The 19,066-nt window shown below is 39.0% G+C and overlaps 2 protein-coding genes across 2 annotated transcripts; both read right to left on the reverse strand.

Moving 5' to 3' along the window:
* Nucleotides 1-48: 48 nt before the first annotated feature.
* LOC140789639 (cation/H(+) antiporter 15-like) lies at nt 49-3,466 on the reverse strand. The gene is made up of 4 exons (XM_073139418.1): nt 3,152-3,466; nt 2,463-3,064; nt 1,803-2,211; nt 49-1,521 (listed from the first exon to the last, which is right to left on the reverse strand). Exons 1-4 carry the CDS (start codon nt 3,380-3,382, stop codon nt 316-318), a joined length of 2,448 nt encoding a protein of 815 aa, XP_072995519.1. The 5' UTR covers nt 3,383-3,466; the 3' UTR covers nt 49-315.
* Nucleotides 3,467-3,833: 367 nt separating this feature from the next.
* On the reverse strand, nt 3,834-15,179 carry LOC140789635 (SCAR-like protein 1). The gene is made up of 11 exons (XM_073139408.1): nt 14,772-15,179; nt 13,150-13,313; nt 10,733-10,856; nt 10,526-10,655; nt 9,575-9,642; nt 8,255-9,489; nt 7,727-8,140; nt 4,694-7,608; nt 4,504-4,590; nt 4,298-4,402; nt 3,834-4,218 (listed from the first exon to the last, which is right to left on the reverse strand). The coding sequence occupies exons 1-11, from the start codon at nt 14,924-14,926 to the stop codon at nt 4,162-4,164; spliced, it is 5,454 nt and encodes a 1,817-aa protein (XP_072995509.1). The 5' UTR covers nt 14,927-15,179; the 3' UTR covers nt 3,834-4,161.
* Nucleotides 15,180-19,066: the final 3,887 nt, after the last annotated feature.

Below are 19,066 nucleotides of genomic sequence, written 5' to 3' on the forward strand. Positions count from 1 at the left end.
TGTTAGATGAGAAAGAAGAGATATCACGTGAATTGCCATAGTGTATGCTTGCAAGCCCAAAGTCGTGTGAATATTTTCTAAGATGAAAATATTATCCAATTCACACCATGATACACAGTCAATATTACATTTAAGAAAAACAAAATGTTTTAATCAGTTCATCTAGGCTAACCAATCCAAAATCAAAGTCTGCCACATTAATCAATTGATACAGGAAAAAAGAATTTCCAACAACCTGGGTCGTAGAAGATCCGCTTCTGATCATCCTAACTAGTAAGTAGTAACTAGTAGGAGGAGGTATCAACCCATTCTTCACTACCTCCCCTCCCCTCCCCTTCGAACGTCACCACCACCAACACCAGAACGAAGAAATCTCTCCTCCTCCCTCTCGCCGACTCCTTCCATCCTCTCTTGTTGCTGCACCACCAATATCGACACCTTACCGCCGAAGTCCGTCGTGGCGAGCATATCCCCTATCACCCCTAATTCTGGGCACTCGCTCCAATCCGACAACCCACTCGTCAGCAGCGACTCCTTTCCCTTCCTCCTCCCTACGATCAGCAAGTCGAACTTCTCGCATATCGACCTTATCACCACCGCCGTCCCCTCCCCGTCGGCCACCGTCTTCTCGATGTACACCACCCTTTCGTTGTCGATGTGCCGCTGCCGGAACTCTTCAATCATCGCCTCGTCACGCGCGTTCACGTCCTTTGTGACGCTGGGGGCGTCGGATTCGTCCTCGCGGAGGGAGATCCTGACGGCGGTGAGGGAGATGTCGGAGCACCCGGTGATGCGGGAGGCGTAGGCGAGCGCCTCGCGGTCGTCGGGGCCGCCGAGGAAGAAGACGGCGACGCGCTGGAGGAGGCTGTTGGTGTGCGCGCAGGTGGTGCCGGATGGGAGGGTACGGTCGACGAGGATGGCGACGGAGCAGGGGGCGAAGCGGAGGACGGAGGAGTTGAACTCCCTGACGACGTTGCTGGCGGCCTCGTTGGCGCCGCCATCAGAGTTCTTGTGGAAGGGTAGGAGGATGATCCGGGCCTTGCGGGAGAGGGCGAGGCCGCACACGTCGTTGTGCATGGTGGCGTAGGGGGCGGCGGAGACGAAGGGGTGGACGGAGATGGTGCCCGGGACGGACTGCTGCTCGAAATACCGGAAGGCATTGGCGATGCGATCGGAGGCGGAGGGAGGAGAGCTGTTGCAGCGGCCGCACTTGTGAGGGCGGAGGACGGGGGCGGAGCGGCCGGCGAGCTCGGTGAGGTGGAGCACGGTGAGAGAGATGGGGGAGTCACGGGAGGGGTGGGAGGCCTCGAGGAGGTCGAGGAGAGGGGCGACGTGATCCTCGGAGTGGAGGCAGGCGACCACGCGGAGCTCGGATTTGGGCTTCGCGTGCTCAATGGTCCGCCGCTTGCCCGCGACGAAGCGGGTGGAGGGGTTGTAGAGGAGCTTGATCAACGGGGAGCAGAAGGCCGTGATGAACATCATGGACGCGGTCAGCGCGGAGTAGTGCGCCGCCGTCGCTTTCTGCATTAGTTAACCGACCAATTTATCTCATATAAAATAACATCCTTCATTTCAATACTTTTGTTATTTTGCCTATATCTTCATTTCGTAGGCTCCAGGTTAATATTAGTATCACAAATAGTTTTTGGTAGGAATACTATAATTAACTTCTAAAATGTGGAAATTATAAAGAAAGAGCGGAATCACAAAAATATTAAAATATAAGGTGTTGGTGTTAGTTAAAGATTTCCTTATACGATGGAGATTAATGAGTAAACCAAATGAACAAATTAAGTACAAACCTCGGAGTCACCCCAGTTACTGATGAACGCGATCTCGATGATCCCCTTGATGTTGAGGATTAGGCCGAGGGAGATGGCGTCCCTCATCGGCATCTCGACGTAGAGCGATCCGGCGACGGAGCCGACCATCTTTCCTATGCAGCAGAGCACCACCACCAGCTCCAACACCCCCCACCCGCTAAATGACTTCAGCTCCTTGAAGTCGGTCCTATATCCGGCCAGCACGACGTACACCGGCAGATACATCGCCGTGAAGAACGAGTCCAGCCTCTCCGTCATCGTCACGCCCAGTGGCATCCCGCCGGGCAACGCCAGCCCCAGCATGAAAGGTCCTAGTATGTACTTGAACCCGATCATTTCCGTCACAAGTGCTGATAACAGAGCCACCATCAGCATTCCTATGAAGTATCTGTTATAAGATGCATGATCATAGTATCAGGTATATTCGTTTTTATAATTTTTGTCTAATAATAAAGCACAGTTTTTATGTTGGCTGCTTCAGGAGGGGGATTTAGAGAATCCAGTGGTGCTGGATGATGAAGTGGTGTTCTCTGTTTTGTTCATACACAGGGTGGTCGGGATACTCTCTTTTAGTTTTGATTAAAGGTTGCCTTTTTTGTGACTTTTCTTTAGGAATTTTTTTTTAAAAAAAAAACTTACCCCTCACCGAGCAATTCCCCGGCAGGGGTGCGCTTCTTGGTTATCCATATGGTGACGGGGCGACCGATGAGTACGATGAAGAGGGTGAAGGCGAGGAAAGAGATGACGATCTCGACGGCGGTGGTGGGATTGCTGGCGTTGATGATAAGGGTGGAGGCAAGGAAGGCGGCAAGGAGGAACCAGCTGCAAACGTCGGTGATGAGGGAGGCAGACATGGCGATGCGGCCGAGCTCGGTGTTAAGGAGGTGGAGCTCGGAGAGGGCTTCGGCGATGACGGGAAAGGAGGAGAAGGAGAGGCGAGTGGCGAGGTCGAAGACGAGGGTGGACTGGCGGAGGTCCTTGGGGAAGGCGTGGTTGAAGCCGTAGAAGAGGCCGAGGGAGAGAATCGAGGGGAGGATGGCGCCGGCGGCGCCGATGATAATGGCCCTTCTCCCGGGCTTCTTGAGGAGCCCGAGGTCGGTCTTGATGCCGCAGGAGAAGAGGAAGAGGATGAGGCTGATGAGGGAGAGGTTCTCCAAGATATACGTGGCGCGCTCCGGGAACACGGTCTTTCGGAACTCGACGCACTGGCCGAGCACCGACGGGCCGAGGAGTATGCCGGTCTGCAACACCACCGGTGATGTCAGCATGAAGAATTCAAACATGTTATGTAGTGTCCTACGAAAGAAAACAAGAGAGTAGGATCTTACAAGCATCTGCGAGACGATGCGGCACTGGCCGAGATGCTTAAGCAAGTAATGCACCGCATGGGTGAGGAAGAAGATCATGGAGACCTCCAGGAGGAGCAGGGGAAGAGCAAACTTGAGCGGCTTGTCGCCGAGGAAGATGCCCTGGGAGTTGACCAGGTTGTTGTCGTAGCACGCCGTCTTCAAAGGCTTCACGGCCGTCAAGTTAACCACGGCGGGTACGGTGAGCGACATCGATCCGTTCGGCTATTGCAACGGTGGAATGGAGAAGGATGGAAGAGAGAGAGGAAGAGAGAGGAAGAGAGAGGAAGAGAGGAATTGGAGTGCGGTGAAGAAAGAGATGGTAGAAAAAGCCTTTAGTCTATAATTAGATGTGGCTGGACGTAAAACAGAGTGCATGGAAGGGATGGGAGAGATACAAGGAGTAATTCCTTTTTCTCCTGTCTTATGGAACGTTGACCTCAATAGAGTAGTTCAATAATAAAAGTATTAAAAAGGATTTTTTCCAAGTTACCAGGGGAAACAGATCGTCTACACCCGGAGGTTGTAGGAAATATATCCGCATGCAAATGTAATCACTAGACTAGCATACAATAAGAGACCGGATAGGACGAAGATATATCTTTCTTTTCTTGTACATTCTATATTTATTTATGCTCAGCAATTACTTCTCCTTAGCTTGTAATTACCCTGCACAACCCAGGAAACACTGACTGTAAGCAAGAAACTTTGTACACTTACAAAGAAAAAATAGACATGAAAAAGTTTAAACTACATACAGCTGCAAGAGCATGGTCCTTTTGCGACTTCGACTATAATTCTAGATGTTTGGCCTAATGCACATGAACGTAGATACATTTGGACGAAAGAAAGAAAGATATATATATATGTATATGTATATATATATCAACACATTTCCGTATAAATTTGTCCTCCAGAGGACTCTATGTCGGTACCCTGTAGGAAAGAACCCATATGTTTGAGTTGCTTCAAAGACGACAAATGATTGCTGCTTACGAATCACTCCATCGATCTTCATCACCATCTTCTTCATCACTTCCCACACATGCCTATCGCATAAATTAGATGTCAGAGAGGAGATAAGTTAAAAAAAAAAGGAGATTAAGATATATTTAATCAGGGAACAACCTGGCGGATTGCATTTGCCTTCTCTATGATGGCAGCAACTTTTAGGTTTGTCGCAGGGCCCTTGATGGTTGGCTTTGCTACAACAGCTGGTTTGAGGTTGAAGGACTGATAAAGAATGTAACTTCAAAGTGAGAAGGAGAGAGAGGAGACTCCGATACAAAACGAGAAAAAAGAAGAGACATGCATAATGTTATAAAAGTAATAACCTTATTTCTGATTTGCTCTAGCAATGAATTTCTCTCATCTGACTTTGGCTTATCGGAAGACCTTATCAGTTCAGATACCTTTCTCAACTGCAAAAATCATTGATCATTTAGTGAAAAAATGCAATAGTAGGATTTGTTTTAGTCACTCATAAATTTTAGACCTAGGGACTTTCTCAATGAGCATTCTTACCGTGCTTCTATCATGAGCAGCAACAGCATCAATTAGGGGATTTCTCGGCCTGTTGCGAATGGAATAAGGCTTCTTATTTAATTTCTCATCTTCTGTTGTTGGTACAACATCATATTGAGCAAATGGATTCTCTTCTATTGAAGTTGCATAACCAGGATAAGGCATCTGAGGTCCAGCAGTCCATCCAGATACTGATGACTTCAGATGCTGCCCAATTGGCCCTTCACATGCCCCAGTGCTGTAGCTACCCTTACCATCTTCTAAATCCACACCATGCAATACCAGGTCTAGATGCTGCGTAATTTCTCTATCCGAACTTAGGGTATCATTTGAGGAATCTTGAGATCTTTTTGCCTCTGAAGATACATAGAGATAAGAACTCTTACACTCTAAGGTTGGAAGTTTTTCTCTATCGTCATGTTGGGAATCTTGAGAGCTACTTAAATCTGAATTACGTAACAGTAGATCAACATGAGAATTCTTATCCTGTAAAGTTGGAAATTCTTCTCCCTGCAATAACGGCAGATGCTGACTATTCTCATCTTGGAGTGCTGGTAATGCTATAAACGGGTTTGATGGCTGCAAAGCCAATCCACCCAATGCATCATAATCATATATGTGCTTCTCATTTTCCATAGGATGCTCGATTTTCCTCTCTGGAAATAGGTTATCTTGTTGACGACTCTCAACATCGACAATTGGTGGAAATTCAGACAACCTCAGATGCTGTGTCTTCTCTCCCTCTGGATCTAGTAAACCATGCTGAAGATGCTCAACCTCCAGCGCAGGCAGAGATGAAAATATCTTTGTTGACAGGACCATTTCACCTTGTGCTAACAAACTAAGTCCATGCTTCTTGTCACTGCCTGATGGTTCTGAAAATGGATTTGTTCCACTCACAGGTTCAAAGAAGCTATCATTTGCTGGCAAAGAGCTGGGTCGAAGCTTTCCCATTCTCCACTGAAGAGGGGGAAGTGGTGGTGGTTTTTCGAGATCTTCCAAGGAAACAGTGGAAATTGGTTCTTCAGACTGTGGGATAGAAGAAAGTTGAAAGGTGTTCTCAGAAGTACCAATGAGATTGCTGGGAAAGGGCATTGGTATTGTGGCTGAAATGTTAGGTGTTGACGAACTTGGAGAGAGTTGAGGGTCAGAAGAAACAGAAGCTTCTTGCTCTTGTTCCTTTGATATGGAATTGTTTTGAGGAGGTATCTCCAATTCATTAGCCTTTTCATCACTAGAAAAGGAATGAAACTTTGGTTCTGAATCTTGTTGTGTTGGTTTATCATTGAGGTTCATAGAGTAAGTTGGGACTTCCATATCAAGATACTGATCCTCTTGATAGGATGCTGCATCAAGTTCAGTCCTACAATGTGACTGGAAGGCATCACGATCAGGTGGACTAGCAGGCTCCCAGAGAAAATCATCAGCTGGAGATTCATCCTCTTTTGCTACCTCATTAACATGGTATGGCATAACATAGAATTCAGCACTAGCTTGTGACTGGAAATCTTCTTGATCAGGTGGACTAGCAGGCTCCCAGAGAAAATCAGTAGGTGGAGATTTGTCCTTGTTTTCTCCCCCATTATCATCTTGCACCATAACTTTTGAACTAAAATCTTGTTCATCCTCTAATGAATACAGTGAATCATCAATACTAGGAGTCCAATCTGTTTGAGTGTGCACCATTGCATGACAATGATCTTTATAAGTATCACATGAATCCTCAATAGGTAACTCGTAATCTGAATCTATGTGCCTAGCTGCTTGTTCTTCTTCCACCTGAGAAGTGGAAGACGTGCAGAGAGTAACATCTGACAGTCCTGCATTCCGCAAATGTGATGTGCTATTGGCCTCCAAATTAGGCTGATAGAAAGCCCAGGAACTTGCACTATGATCTTTTTGTATTTGCCCTTGATAATCAGATGCTTCAGTAGAATAGTTTGAAGAAAGATCATGACAATAGCTATCATTTACAATAACAGTATCTTTAGCTAAATCACTGCTCCATGAGAGTTCATTTATGTGCAGTATATTATTCTGAGAATTTTTTTCTGTAGATTCATCTGCAGATTTCGAATCTTCAGCAACAAGCATAGCAGAATTAATTTCCAAACTATCAGGAGCATCAGATTGCAATTTTGCATCAAAAAGAAAACTTTCCTCTCCAGAGGTCATAGGCATAGACTCTGTTGATTCAACATCAGGGCACCTTTGGCAATCTTTCTCATCATTTGATTGCTCAATTTCAGGTGGTAACACATGAGGTAGTGAGATATCTCTCACAGTGATTGTTTCAGTATCTTCAATGTCAATTAAATCACCATCAGAATTGACATTTTCTTCTGCAACTGTAGCTAAGTCATCAGGCTGCACAAGAACACTGCTGATGACTGGAGTAAAAGCAGGCATAGCACTAGAACAAGCTTCTTTCTCATCTTTGAATGGATTTTGGAGCTTGATGGAATGCATATATAAAGGAAGTGGCAGGTCTTCACTAATCTGTAAAGAAACTTCTTTGATGTGCTCTGCAGCTTTTTCTGTTGGTGATAATGTCCCACTTGAAGAAACTTCTGTTTCTTGTTCCACTGAATTTTGCCTCTCTCCCATGTGCACATTTAAAGGAAGTGATAGATCTTCACTAATCTGTAAAGGGATTTCTTTGATGTGCTTCTGAGAACAAATACCAAGGCTGCCGGATGGGACTGCAGCATTTTCTATAGGTGAGAATGTCCCACTTGAAGAAGCTTCTGTTTCTTGTTTCACTGAATTTTGCCTCTCTCCCATATGCACATTTAAAGGAAGTGATAAATCTTTAGTAAGCTGTGTATGATCTTCATCAAGCATTATCCCATCTTGTGTTTGAGATGAATTATAAGGGTTGTCAGATTGGACTTCTGCATCTTCTGAATCTACCTCTGCATGATCAATTTTCACAAACATTATATCAGTCCAACAGTAAAACTAAATAAATGCAGAAAACTAACAAGAAAGATGTCCCTAAGGAAATAAAAATATCTGTGCATGTTAACCTACCATCCAAATGTTTATGAATGTCCTCAGCGCATTCCACACTGCTAGAGGATAGCTCACCAACTAAATCCTCAAGGGACGCACAATTCTCCATCCTCATGACATTGTCATCAGCTTGAACAATAGCAGAATTGTTGTCCCAGGAAAGAGCAAGGTTGGTTGGTGACCTGCCAATTAGAGATGACTCTTCATCTTCTTTAGTTGATTTAAGCAACTCCTCTTCTTTGGGCAAGGTTAACAAAATCAGAGAATCTTCAACATGATTTAAAAGAACTTCCTTGGAGATGCTTATCTCCTGTTCTTGCGAAAGATCTTTAGGAATTTCTAATGTTTCTGCAGTATCATCTGGAATAAGCTCTTCAGCATCCTCTGCTAAATGAGTTTGCTCAGGTAGATTTCTACTTTGAAGAGGTGAGCCTGCCATGTCATGCAAAGACCATAAACTATCAGAAAAAATGATAAGAGTTTTTGACAAGACTAACATAATACTATAAGTTTCTGGAGATGATTATAGAATGAATTATGACTTACGATCCAGATCTTCAGGTATCTGATTGCTGCCTGATTGAGCTTCACAGAAAAACAATATGTCATTCTGATCTGCAGTTCCTAATTGACTTTCATGAACAGTTATTTGGGGAGATAAGTCTTGTGTAATATAAGTTAGAGTTTTATCACAAGAATTATATGATCCCTCCTTGGCTTCTGACAGAACACTAGGATCATTAGGTTCCATTAAGTGGCAACTTGTATCAGATGGTGAACTGGATAATGAACTCAATTCCATAAGCTCATCATCCAGGAATGGCTCTTTGTAAGTCTTATCATCAGCTTCACCAAGGCCAACAGCCAAATTAGTAGGTGAATTGGAGGTAATATTGATTTCTTGATCTCGTTGCACAACAGAAGAATCGCTCAAAGACTCTGAGACAAAGCTTGATATTGCATTGTTGAACAAATTGTCTGGCCCTAGTGATTTACTGGAAATTTTCCCGGAATCTGGTTCTGATAATTGAACTAGAAACTCTTGTTGCCCCTCAATCTCAGAATCCATTGCACAAGGTTCTGTTTTTAATAAACAAGGGTCTAATTTAACCTTGCTTTCCGAATCTGTTTCTATTTCCAATTCTAATGTATTAAGAGCATCGACAAAATTCTCCTGCTCACTTCGAATGTCATCGGACCTATAGCCATCAGCACCATCTGTTGTGTATTCAGAATCAACTAATACTACTTTTTTATCAAGCATAGTCACTTCCAGAGAATTCTTTTCAGCTTTATTGTATGTATTTGTACTGCCTTCTGATATCTTTTCTGATTCAGATATCACTTTGTCTTGCTCAAAAGTTTGAAGGTTATTATATGTCTCTTGTACACCAAATTGTTGAGCTGGTCCTTCGGACAATTCTGCATCATTTGATTTCCGCATCTTTAACCCATTTATGGGGACCATAATCATTTCTTGCTTGGGAGGAGACAGAATGGGACTACCATCTCTGTCTGACTGAGAGTAAGCTAAAGTACCACTCACAATTTTGTGCACTGCAGGTGCTGATTCACTTGAACCATTCAGTTTTCTTTTGATGGGAACCTTCCTTTTAGAATCTTCCAACAAAACTTTCTGTTGAGATGCAAGAACTTCAAGAAGATGCTCCCTGTAGTTTCTTCCACTAACTCTATCAGAATCCTGCAAGTCCCTAGATTTCAATTTTACAGTCCTTCTTGGAGCTTTTTCAGAAACTTGATCTGAACCTATAGGCGGCGAACTGTAGTAATCAACCAAATAATCTCTTAAAATTATGCATGTTGACATGTTTACCTTGTTAATTTAAGCAGAAAGAAAGTACTTACTTGGAATTTACATTTGAAATCAATAGAGACTCAAGAGTTTCACCTTTCTTCCAACGTGGTCCTTTCTTCTGAAAGACAAAAGAAAGGTGAGTACTCATATTATAGGGCACTGATGTATTTTAATGGCTTTAACGTGTGATGATCACAAAGATATTAGCAACATAGTCCCAGAGGAAATCTGTTGCATATCAGTAAACCACTAACTTGACTTGTTTATATGGCCTAAGTAGAACCATTAATATTCACTTCATTCCAGAGAAGGGTGATAGGTGAACTCAACTACCGCAAAGGAAGTCTAGGTACCCATATGTCAAGACTCTTAAATAAAACCAAGGAGTGCCATAGAATAATCCGGAGACAGCATGGGATTAAAATGAGCAGATGGCATTGTTATCAAACTTTATGCAGATACCTCGTCTTCAAGGTACTTAAGAAAATGTTTTTGGTAGGTTAAAGTCCAAAAAACCATATATGGAACCAGCAAGGAGAGCGTTTCTATCTAAGTAGAAGGTGCTCAAGGGAGGTAAAGACCAAAAATTATGCGGGAAGAGATATGAGAAAAGACATGACGGCATTTCGCTTAGCGTATGACCTAAAACAGAGTCAAATGGAGGAAAACGATCCATCTTATTAACCCCTTATAATTGGGACTTAAAAGTTCCTTCTTGTTGTAGTTGACTAGTTGTAGTCATTGTTGTTGTTGTTCTTGTTCTTATTTTTATTGCATGTGGAAGTTGGAACAAGCAGCTAATGGAGGAAAGGATCCATATATAGCCGACCAAAAGTAGTTGAGACAAACAGTAGTTTTTTTTTTTGTGGAATAAGCAAATAGTTGTCGTACAATAAGAAGGATAACTATAAGAAAGAAGAATATTGCAGGCCTCCAATATCAAATAAATCTCAGAGAGATATGACAGTTATTATGTTAAACTTCTCTTTTAGTATATTTACCTTGATCTTACGAACTTTCTTTTCTCTTGGAACATCTGTTTCCATCATACCAGAGGCGGCAAAGTCGATCTTAAAGAAAGATGGATCAGAGTATCTTTTGAGGCATGCACCAGCACCGGCAACATCAAACCTGAAAGGCAGAGAATAACCACTCTATAAAATTTCCCTATATGCAAAGAAAATAATTGGTAAATCTTGACATCATACTTGTCCAGTGTAAATAAACGTGGTGGACCACGACATTCTTCATATGAGTCCAAAACAAAACGGGGCATATCTCCTCTGGTGATTAGATTCTGATCCATTCGAAGATTCGGATGCCATTCAATACCTGCACAAGGATTCCATAAGAACACTTAAACTAAGAGCATGTGCAAACCTATAAGATGAAGTTCCAGTGCAGATAAGTTCTCACCCATTAAATTTGCAAGACATCCTCTTCTAGTACATTTGGCAGAAAATTAGTAATGGGAAATATACAAAGAAAATTTGCAGGTTATTTACAAGTGGGAGAAAACTTATAGTTATCTTTTTTATAGGGTTATGTTATTTAAAGTAGGTCTGTAAAATCATGCTGTTGAAAAACAGCAAATTACTGAAAATCAAGTTCACGTTCCAACAGAACTGCCACAAGACCTGTAACCATATCATTGTACAGCTATCTTGTAGATCTAGGAACCTTTAGTTGTAGGAAATATTAGCCAAAGCCTACTACCATGTCAAATGCATCTGGGATTTTGGTGATAGACAAAACATCTAATCTACTGGCTAGTATACAGAAAGAGTTTTTCTTTCTCTTCTTCTCCCTCTTATATATAGCTCAGAGCCTCAGACCACAGTTGTAGATAGCGCAAATACGAGAGGATTACACAAATGGAAACGTGGATGATATGGTCCTTCTTGGATTGCAAAGGAGAGGGGACTCATGCACATAAGGAGCCGATGGAGAGGGGATAGAGTAGTTACTTTTGACAGGTAAAAGGTGATAGCTTGGATTTCCAAGTGACAGAAATGATTGTTGGGCATTATTTTGGACGCGTAAGGAGGAATGAAACACTTCCATCTATTAGACTTGTGGACTTAATGAACTAATATTTAAGTTGAATCCTTAATGTTTAGAGGAATCCTAGTAATCAGGCATTTAGTTCCAACCATGATTCACAAAATCAACTAATCCCAAGTTGTATTCGCCAATCCTGACCTGAAATCAATCTAGTAATTGATTTCAATTTGGGATCGGCTAGTTGGGGTCGTATCGATCGGATCAGCCGAAACTAATTTTTTTAATATTCAAGTCAAATTTAAAATGGATCTTACCTATGAGACATTAGTAATTAATATCTTCAGTTGTCTTCTTTTCACATTTTTAATTTTTACTCTCTATCTCTCACATACACTCTCTACTCTTTCCTTACATTTCATCGAGCTCATCCGGCAGTTGATCCAATGAACCCCTCTAGCTATTCCACATTTTCATGAACTTAGTTTTTTTTTTTTTTCTCTTTTGTTTTTTTCCTCATTTTTCTTCTCACTTTTTCACTCACTCTTTAATTCTCCTTTTCTTACTACCACATAACAGTAGTTAAGAGATAGATTTCTCTCTTTATCTCTTCTGCAATAGCAATTTACAAGTATAAAATTTATCAAATTTAGTTCGAAATTTAATCATGATTTTGAGTGAATTTTTTTTTATATATTTTAGGCTTCATATTTGACTATTTTTTATTTTTTATTTTTCAGTTATTTTTTTCTAAATTCTTAAAAATTCCTGCATTTTAAAATAATATTTAAATTTTTATGTAATTAAAAATAGTCAAATCTAAGGTGGATAAGTAATACGACTGATACAGTCAATACAATCAATATGTATCATTTTTTCTAGTGGCTGATCCCACTACTAAGTTTCAGAATATGGGTTCCAATTTAATAGAGTAGGCAATGACATTATATAAAAGTTCTTTTAAGATACGCTTAGAACTTCTCTTAATAAGCAAGAAATGATACGTAAACTGTAAATCCATAACGAGACTCATAAAAGGTGGCCATATACATTATGTATAAGCAAAAGTCATAACATTTATGCTCAAACTAAATATTAGGGCCCAATTCAAAACATAAAAGAAACAAGGAAAAAAGAAAATATGAAAATACAATTATTTTAAGCATATGGTTGTGCAAAACTCATAGATCTATCATGAACATGTTATCTACGTGAATCTTCTCACAGATAATTTGCAATTTGTATCTTATGGATATCTGGATATCATATATTATATAATAAATAATAATCAAACCAAAAAGGAGATATTACACTAAATGGTGATGCATGCTACAAATATACATGATAAATTCCTTACTAATGCTTTAGCTAAACACAAAGTAAAGTATTGAATAATTATTCAGTGTATTCTAAAGTCTCAACTAATATATGGTCTATCTTTGTGATTTTGCATGTCTCTGAACTTCACTGGTTCCTTTTGCTATTAAAAGGGGTATATCTACAAGATGGAAGCCAAAATGATCTATGCAAACTTAAATGAGAATAAACATTGCAACCTTGTCATTCTCTAATACATGGTACCTAAATCCTTTCCACAAAAAAGAGAATTTATATTCCTACTAACCATCATTGTTGGTGAAACTTGAACGACTAATCTGAGAAACAATGGCCTTCTCGACTGATGGGACTTCTGCCTCTAGCTGCTGCACACGAAGCATCAATCCATGGCCTCTAGAAGCAGTAGCCATCACCTCCTCATGCAAGTCATGGAAAATTTCCGCAGCAAACCTAGTGCAGAGAAAGTAAAAAATCACATCAATACGTGATTTATTGGTGCAGCATAGGGAACTGTTCATATATCCATGATAAGTCAAAGGGTATTGAAATGAACATGGAAACAGATTCTGGAGAAGCATTTGTGGTTGAGAATAAGATGTATATAGATAACCAAGTTTCCAATCAAGTACAGGAGTTTCTTTCATCCTCTTTTTACAGATAAAATATATGTGAAAGCTTCATCTCACAATATAACTTAAAGTTCAAGTCCCATCTTATCAATATTGATTTCCACTTCTATCATAAATGTTGCAACATCCTTCACAAAGAGGGGTTATGCTTGTCATATTGCTTCCAAGGAAAACCATGAAACCCTCATATTATTTTTAGGACAGAAAAATCAGTGCTATGTTCAGAATGTCATTGTTACTCACTACTAAAACAGGCAAAAGATGCTAGAAAAAGGCAGCTTGACTGTCCCAGCTCTCAACAGTATTGTTTTTACCAGTTGACACTGCTAAATAACAATAAATCAGCTCTCAACAATAATGTCATTCATTTCGTTTAATAGTGCTGCATCATATGTTATAACATACAACTAAACTGTATGCTCTATATGACTTGACCAATAAGAAGTCAGCGAGCCAAGAAGATGATAAATTAGTGATTATGAGAAAGATAATTGAGAACTTCTTAGGGAAACTCCACCAGATTGAAACAGAATTTTTGCTCTTTTTTCAAAATAAAAGCAGCCAGGATGTAGTCACCTACTAGATTACATCATTTATAGTTGAATTATGACCTTAAGATGATAATCTTTGTTAACGGCATTGTAGTGTGAAGACGTGAACAATAGACTGGTCCAGACCTTTCATATTTCTTTCCTATTTTGTTCAGTAAGAATATGGAAGACCTAGACAAATATCACCATTCTCACAAGATTAAGAAGAATCACCAATCAATAACTAAGAATAGGGATGGAAGATCTAGGCCCCTCTGCTCCCCTTCTTAACTTTGTAGCACTCTTGGCTTGTTTTCTTGAAGAATTAAAACCTTTCCTCAGTTGATTCAAGCAGTCCTCATATAGTAGTTACCACCAAGGTCATCGTCTTCCTTAGTAGTTCGTAAGATGCCCAAAAATCACAATTAAACTTTATTTTGCCCTAGATGGTGCAGGTCCCCACATTATCTAGCTAACTCGACTTAGTAAACTTTCAATATAGTGGAGCATTATAGAACTAAAAAGATAACAAGTTGCTATACCTATCTATCACAATAAAATGCAATTTAAATAAAAACCCCAAATTGTCAAAACCTACCAAACCCGCCCACGATTACGCATCAACTCCAAGGGATCAAACTAGAAACCCACAAGCCCATCTCCGCCTACCTCGAATCCCCTCGAAAAATCCCAACTTTAACGCTAACACATAGCGAGAAAACCAACTAAGCCGTGACAGATGAACTCACTCGGCGAGATCCCCTAGCTGGCGAAGCACCCCGACGAGCCCGGCCATGGCGACCCCTTCGAGGAGCGCCTCGGGATCATCCTTATCCGCCGCTCCGTACAGCTCCCGATCCGCTAAGCCGTACTCGTTTCTTATCTGGTACCGTACCATAGGCATCTTTCCAGCCCAGGAGAAAAAGACCCACCTCGATTTGGGACAATGGGTTCTCTTTCTTTGTTAGTTTTCCGCCATTCGAGCCTCCAACCAAGCTTAGAAACAGAGAGAGGAAATGGAGTTCTCTTCTCCCTCTCTCTCTCTCTCTCTCTCTCTCTCTCTCTCTCTGGGCCTTTTGGGTTTCCTTTTTGGGGGAGATTTTGGGACTTTAATGAGTGTATATTCACTGGGCAAGTGGTGGGGCGGACTGGAGTGGGAGCTGAGAAGAGAGGAGAGTGATGAACATATAAATATGTATTTATATAGGGAGTAAAGTGGAATTAAGTGTGAGGGGTTAATTTGCAAATTGATGGTGGAGCGGCTCCACCATATATGTATGTTAGCATATGGTGGAGCCCTTCCCATTAATTTCGCCATCTCATGAGGCAACGTAACGCTTCCTCATGTCGTGGCGAACTACAACTGGATCCTCTCTCTTCTTCTTCTTTTTTTTTTTTATTTTGTTTGCATTTATTTGTTTTAATTACTGAAAATACTCAATCCGAAAAAGATTATTAGAATTTGTTGGGCGATTTGCAACACAAAAATTCCTTCATTTTTTTAATCGTCACAAATAGGCCCAAATTATAATCTCAGATTTTTTTTTATTGATTTAATCTTAATAAATCAAAAAAACATCATGCATTACTTATGTAGTTTATACGCATTGTTTATGCAAAATGTACACTCTAATTTTTAACAATATGTGCATCAAGATTAAAAAAAATATATCACGCATTACATAGATAATATATATTCAACGATTTGCACATCGAAATTTTAAAAAAAAACGCAACGCATCACTTATGTAATTTATGCATCGCTCGTGTAAAACGAACACTCTAATTTTTAACAATATATGCATCGATAATAAACGGTTGTGTTAAATTAGAGAATATATAAATTAATCTAAATTAATAAAAAAAAAGGACATAAAATTATAATTCGATAATGGGAGGCCTATTTATGTCAATTAAAAAAACTGAAGTAAATAGTCTGAATTTTTTCACATATCTTTGCTTTTCATATTCTAGCATTTTGGAGATTTTTTTTTTCATAAACAAGGAGCCACAATAAACTCAACTGTCTTTTTATATATATCTTATTTAAAACATTCGACTCATCGTCAGTAATTAATAAAAAAAATCATAAATTATAATTAAAAATTAAAAAGTATGGAGATAAGACTCCAATTCTCCAGATCCATTATTGGGTGTTGCACTAGAATCCATATTCTTTGTTCAGATCTATCAGTACAGAGACATATAAAAACAGAACAAGCTTCATTGTCATATAATAATACAAAAAAAAAAAAATATATATATATATATAGTTTCAAATCCACTCAAAAGGAATTTTAAAAGAAAATGCCAGAGAATTCAAGGAAACTCCTTTACTCCAAACCTTCAAATAAAGTTTAGGTATTGATGAACAAAGATGGATATAAAGTGAAATTGCATGATCTCTTTGATTAGGTAAAGTTAGGAACAATTAGGCCTCATATTTTAGCATGCCAGAGTCATTGAGTCTGGACATCAGCTTTCCTTCGTAGAGAAGTGAAATAATATTTGGGAAATTGGGGTCAAATATTATGCATGTTAATTGAATTTTAATAACTAATTTCTATGAGAAACAAAAAAAAAAAAACTTGCCCAATGTTAATGTGATCATTTATTTAGCTTAATGATATAATTCTATCGGATCATGATAAAGACTGAGTTTAAATTCTCAATGAATATTAAGATTTTTTTTTTTTTTTTTTTTTTGTGTGTGTGTGTGTGTGAAAGTGATGGGGTCAACCCTTCGCCATCAGTCAATGGCGTCAAATAGTATGCATAATAAAAAAAATTATTTTTCCAAATCAAATCTTTTTAGATAAAGTTGTAGAATAAATAAAATAATAAATAAAAAAGAAATAGTAGTGCAATTGTGCCAACTGGCAAGCAAAGTGTTTTGTCCCTAGCTGCAATCATGTTGCTTGCCATGGATTCCTTCATCATGGCCGTCCATTTGACCCACCTAAACTTAATTAATGACATCCAAGTCAATCTAGTTCTTAATTATATCAAGGACATTCTTTATAAAAGGCACATTACCTAACTGTTTGAAGAATATTAACTTTTTTTAGTGAAGAATAGTAACTATTAACTAGGAAGTTGCTAGGTTTTCTGAACTACCATGGAATGAATAAAATATATGTCTCACTTTGGCACAGATAAGGTGAGCAGTGCTCCTTGATGTGGCATATAAATGATGGTGATTATATCTCAGTAATTTAAATTAGAATTATACTTAGCCTGTGAGTTAATATGGTATCAGAGTCAGAGGCTATACTAACTTATCAATTATTCTAGAAAATTTAGGCTGATAGATTATATATTTAACATGCTCCTTACGTGTAGCTCTTATATACCGCACGTCGAGAGATAAAAATATAAAAATAGATAATATAAAATATAAATTAAATGGGACTAAATGAGATTTGAATATTTGGTCTCTAGATAAAAACATGTTCTTATATCATGTTAATTCATTATTTTTTTTATAAATTTAAGTTTTTATGTCAACTAATTATCCAACACTTGAGTAATTAAAATTATTTTTATAATAATAACTCATCAATTATTTTAAAAGATTAAGTTGATAAGGCAACAAACCAATAATATATATATATATATATCATATTTTTAATAAGTCATGAGTTCAATCCTCGCTAATAGAATTAAGGTTTTACAATAGTCGGTGAATTAGCAGTTTTAAACATATTTATATATCTAAATCATATGCATTATTCCATGTAAGCCCGCAACCACTTCAACTTCAAGCTGCATGCATGAGCTCCTTACTCTAAGCTTTGTTTACACACCAAGGTTCTTAATTAGTAGCAGCATAAAAATGTAAAGCTAGTGATCCTTAATCCTAAAGCACTCATTATATAGTGAAGTATAGTAACAATGGCATGTGAGGCATCATTCCTTCTACCTACTAGTGAGGAAGAGCAACGTGACTCTTGCCTTGCCTTGAAGCTACTGTCTTCTCCCAATAAACTCTTCCAGGTGCTCTGGTAAATAAATGCACATATATAACTCCCAGAATCCAAAGCCAAGTGTGAATAAGAGGCATCATTTTCTAAAATGAATTCGAAATATATTAAAAACCAAAACAAAGAGTAGTGTGGTTGATTAAAAAGCATTCCGAATCATGAAATTTAACCTTTTTTTTTAAAAAGAGAGGCCTGTTTATGGGCCGGATCAAGGCCCAAATTCTTGGCCAACCTCTTGTGAGACGATAGAGTTGTTTTAATTAGATCATGATCTCATAATTGTTAGAAGAAGGGGATAGATTTTTTGATATATAAGTTAGATAATCAGGTTAACTCTCTCAAGAATAATAATAAAAAAAATTTCTCTTGTATCCTTTCATATTCTCTCCATCCAAACATATATGATAAAAGCCAGCATGCATATGTACACATATCTATTGTGCCTACATAAGAGAAGCTATATTGTTTATCTATTTTTCCATACTAATATTCTACTTAATTTGACTTTGGATTTCACTGTCATGCAGCTCTACCTCAAAGTTCATCAGCACTGCAACTTGAGATTCACTTGTTATCTACCTCCATGTTCATAAAGATTTGAACTTTGTAACATGCACATAGTGGAAAGAAAGAAAGAAAGAAAGAAAGAAAGAAAGAAAGAAAGAGAGAAAGAATGAATGAAAGTTGTCCTAAAAGCATCCCTCTATACTTGCTTTATTTTTCATGTGTAATGATTACACGCACATTAATGTTTCCATGATATGCTCTTTCTTCTCAATCTATGATTGTGTTTATTGGATCTGCATGTATCTATTGTTACTAATCTTGTCTCCATGTTGGATTCCAATGTGGAGTCTACACACATCTCTTGAGCCTTTGCATCATGAACTCCATCTGCATGATTAGTGCTATTAAATTTTCTTCTAAGAAGAGCTTTTTATGCATCTTGAAGCAGGCTTAATTTTGTTATTCTTTATGATGTTTTTGACTTGGATTAGATCAAGGAAGTCTAATAATGCTTACATGGAATCAGTCACCTACTATTTGTCACCCCTTAGCTA

This window comes from Typha latifolia, chromosome 5 (genome assembly GCF_019914945.1).
Source record: "Typha latifolia isolate L0001 chromosome 5, TyphaL0001v2, whole genome shotgun sequence".
Taxonomy (NCBI): domain Eukaryota; kingdom Viridiplantae; phylum Streptophyta; class Magnoliopsida; order Poales; family Typhaceae; genus Typha; species Typha latifolia.

Coding starts and splice junctions, on each gene's coding strand:
- LOC140789635 (XM_073139408.1), bottom strand. CDS start 14,926: ATGCCTATGGTACGGTACCAGATAAGAAACGAGTACGGCTTAGCGGAT. Junction 10,857..13,149: donor AAGTTTCACCAACAATGATG/GTTAGTAGGAAT, acceptor ATCCTTGTGCAG/GTATTGAATGGCATCCGAAT. Junction 8,141..8,254: donor GATACCTGAAGATCTGGATC/GTAAGTCATAAT, acceptor ATGACATGGCAG/GCTCACCTCTTCAAAGTAGA.
- LOC140789639 (XM_073139418.1), bottom strand. CDS start 3,382: ATGTCGCTCACCGTACCCGCCGTGGTTAACTTGACGGCCGTGAAGCCT. Junction 3,065..3,151: donor GCATCGTCTCGCAGATGCTT/GTAAGATCCTAC, acceptor GTGGTGTTGCAG/ACCGGCATACTCCTCGGCCC. Junction 1,522..1,802: donor GTAACTGGGGTGACTCCGAG/GTTTGTACTTAA, acceptor TAACTAATGCAG/AAAGCGACGGCGGCGCACTA.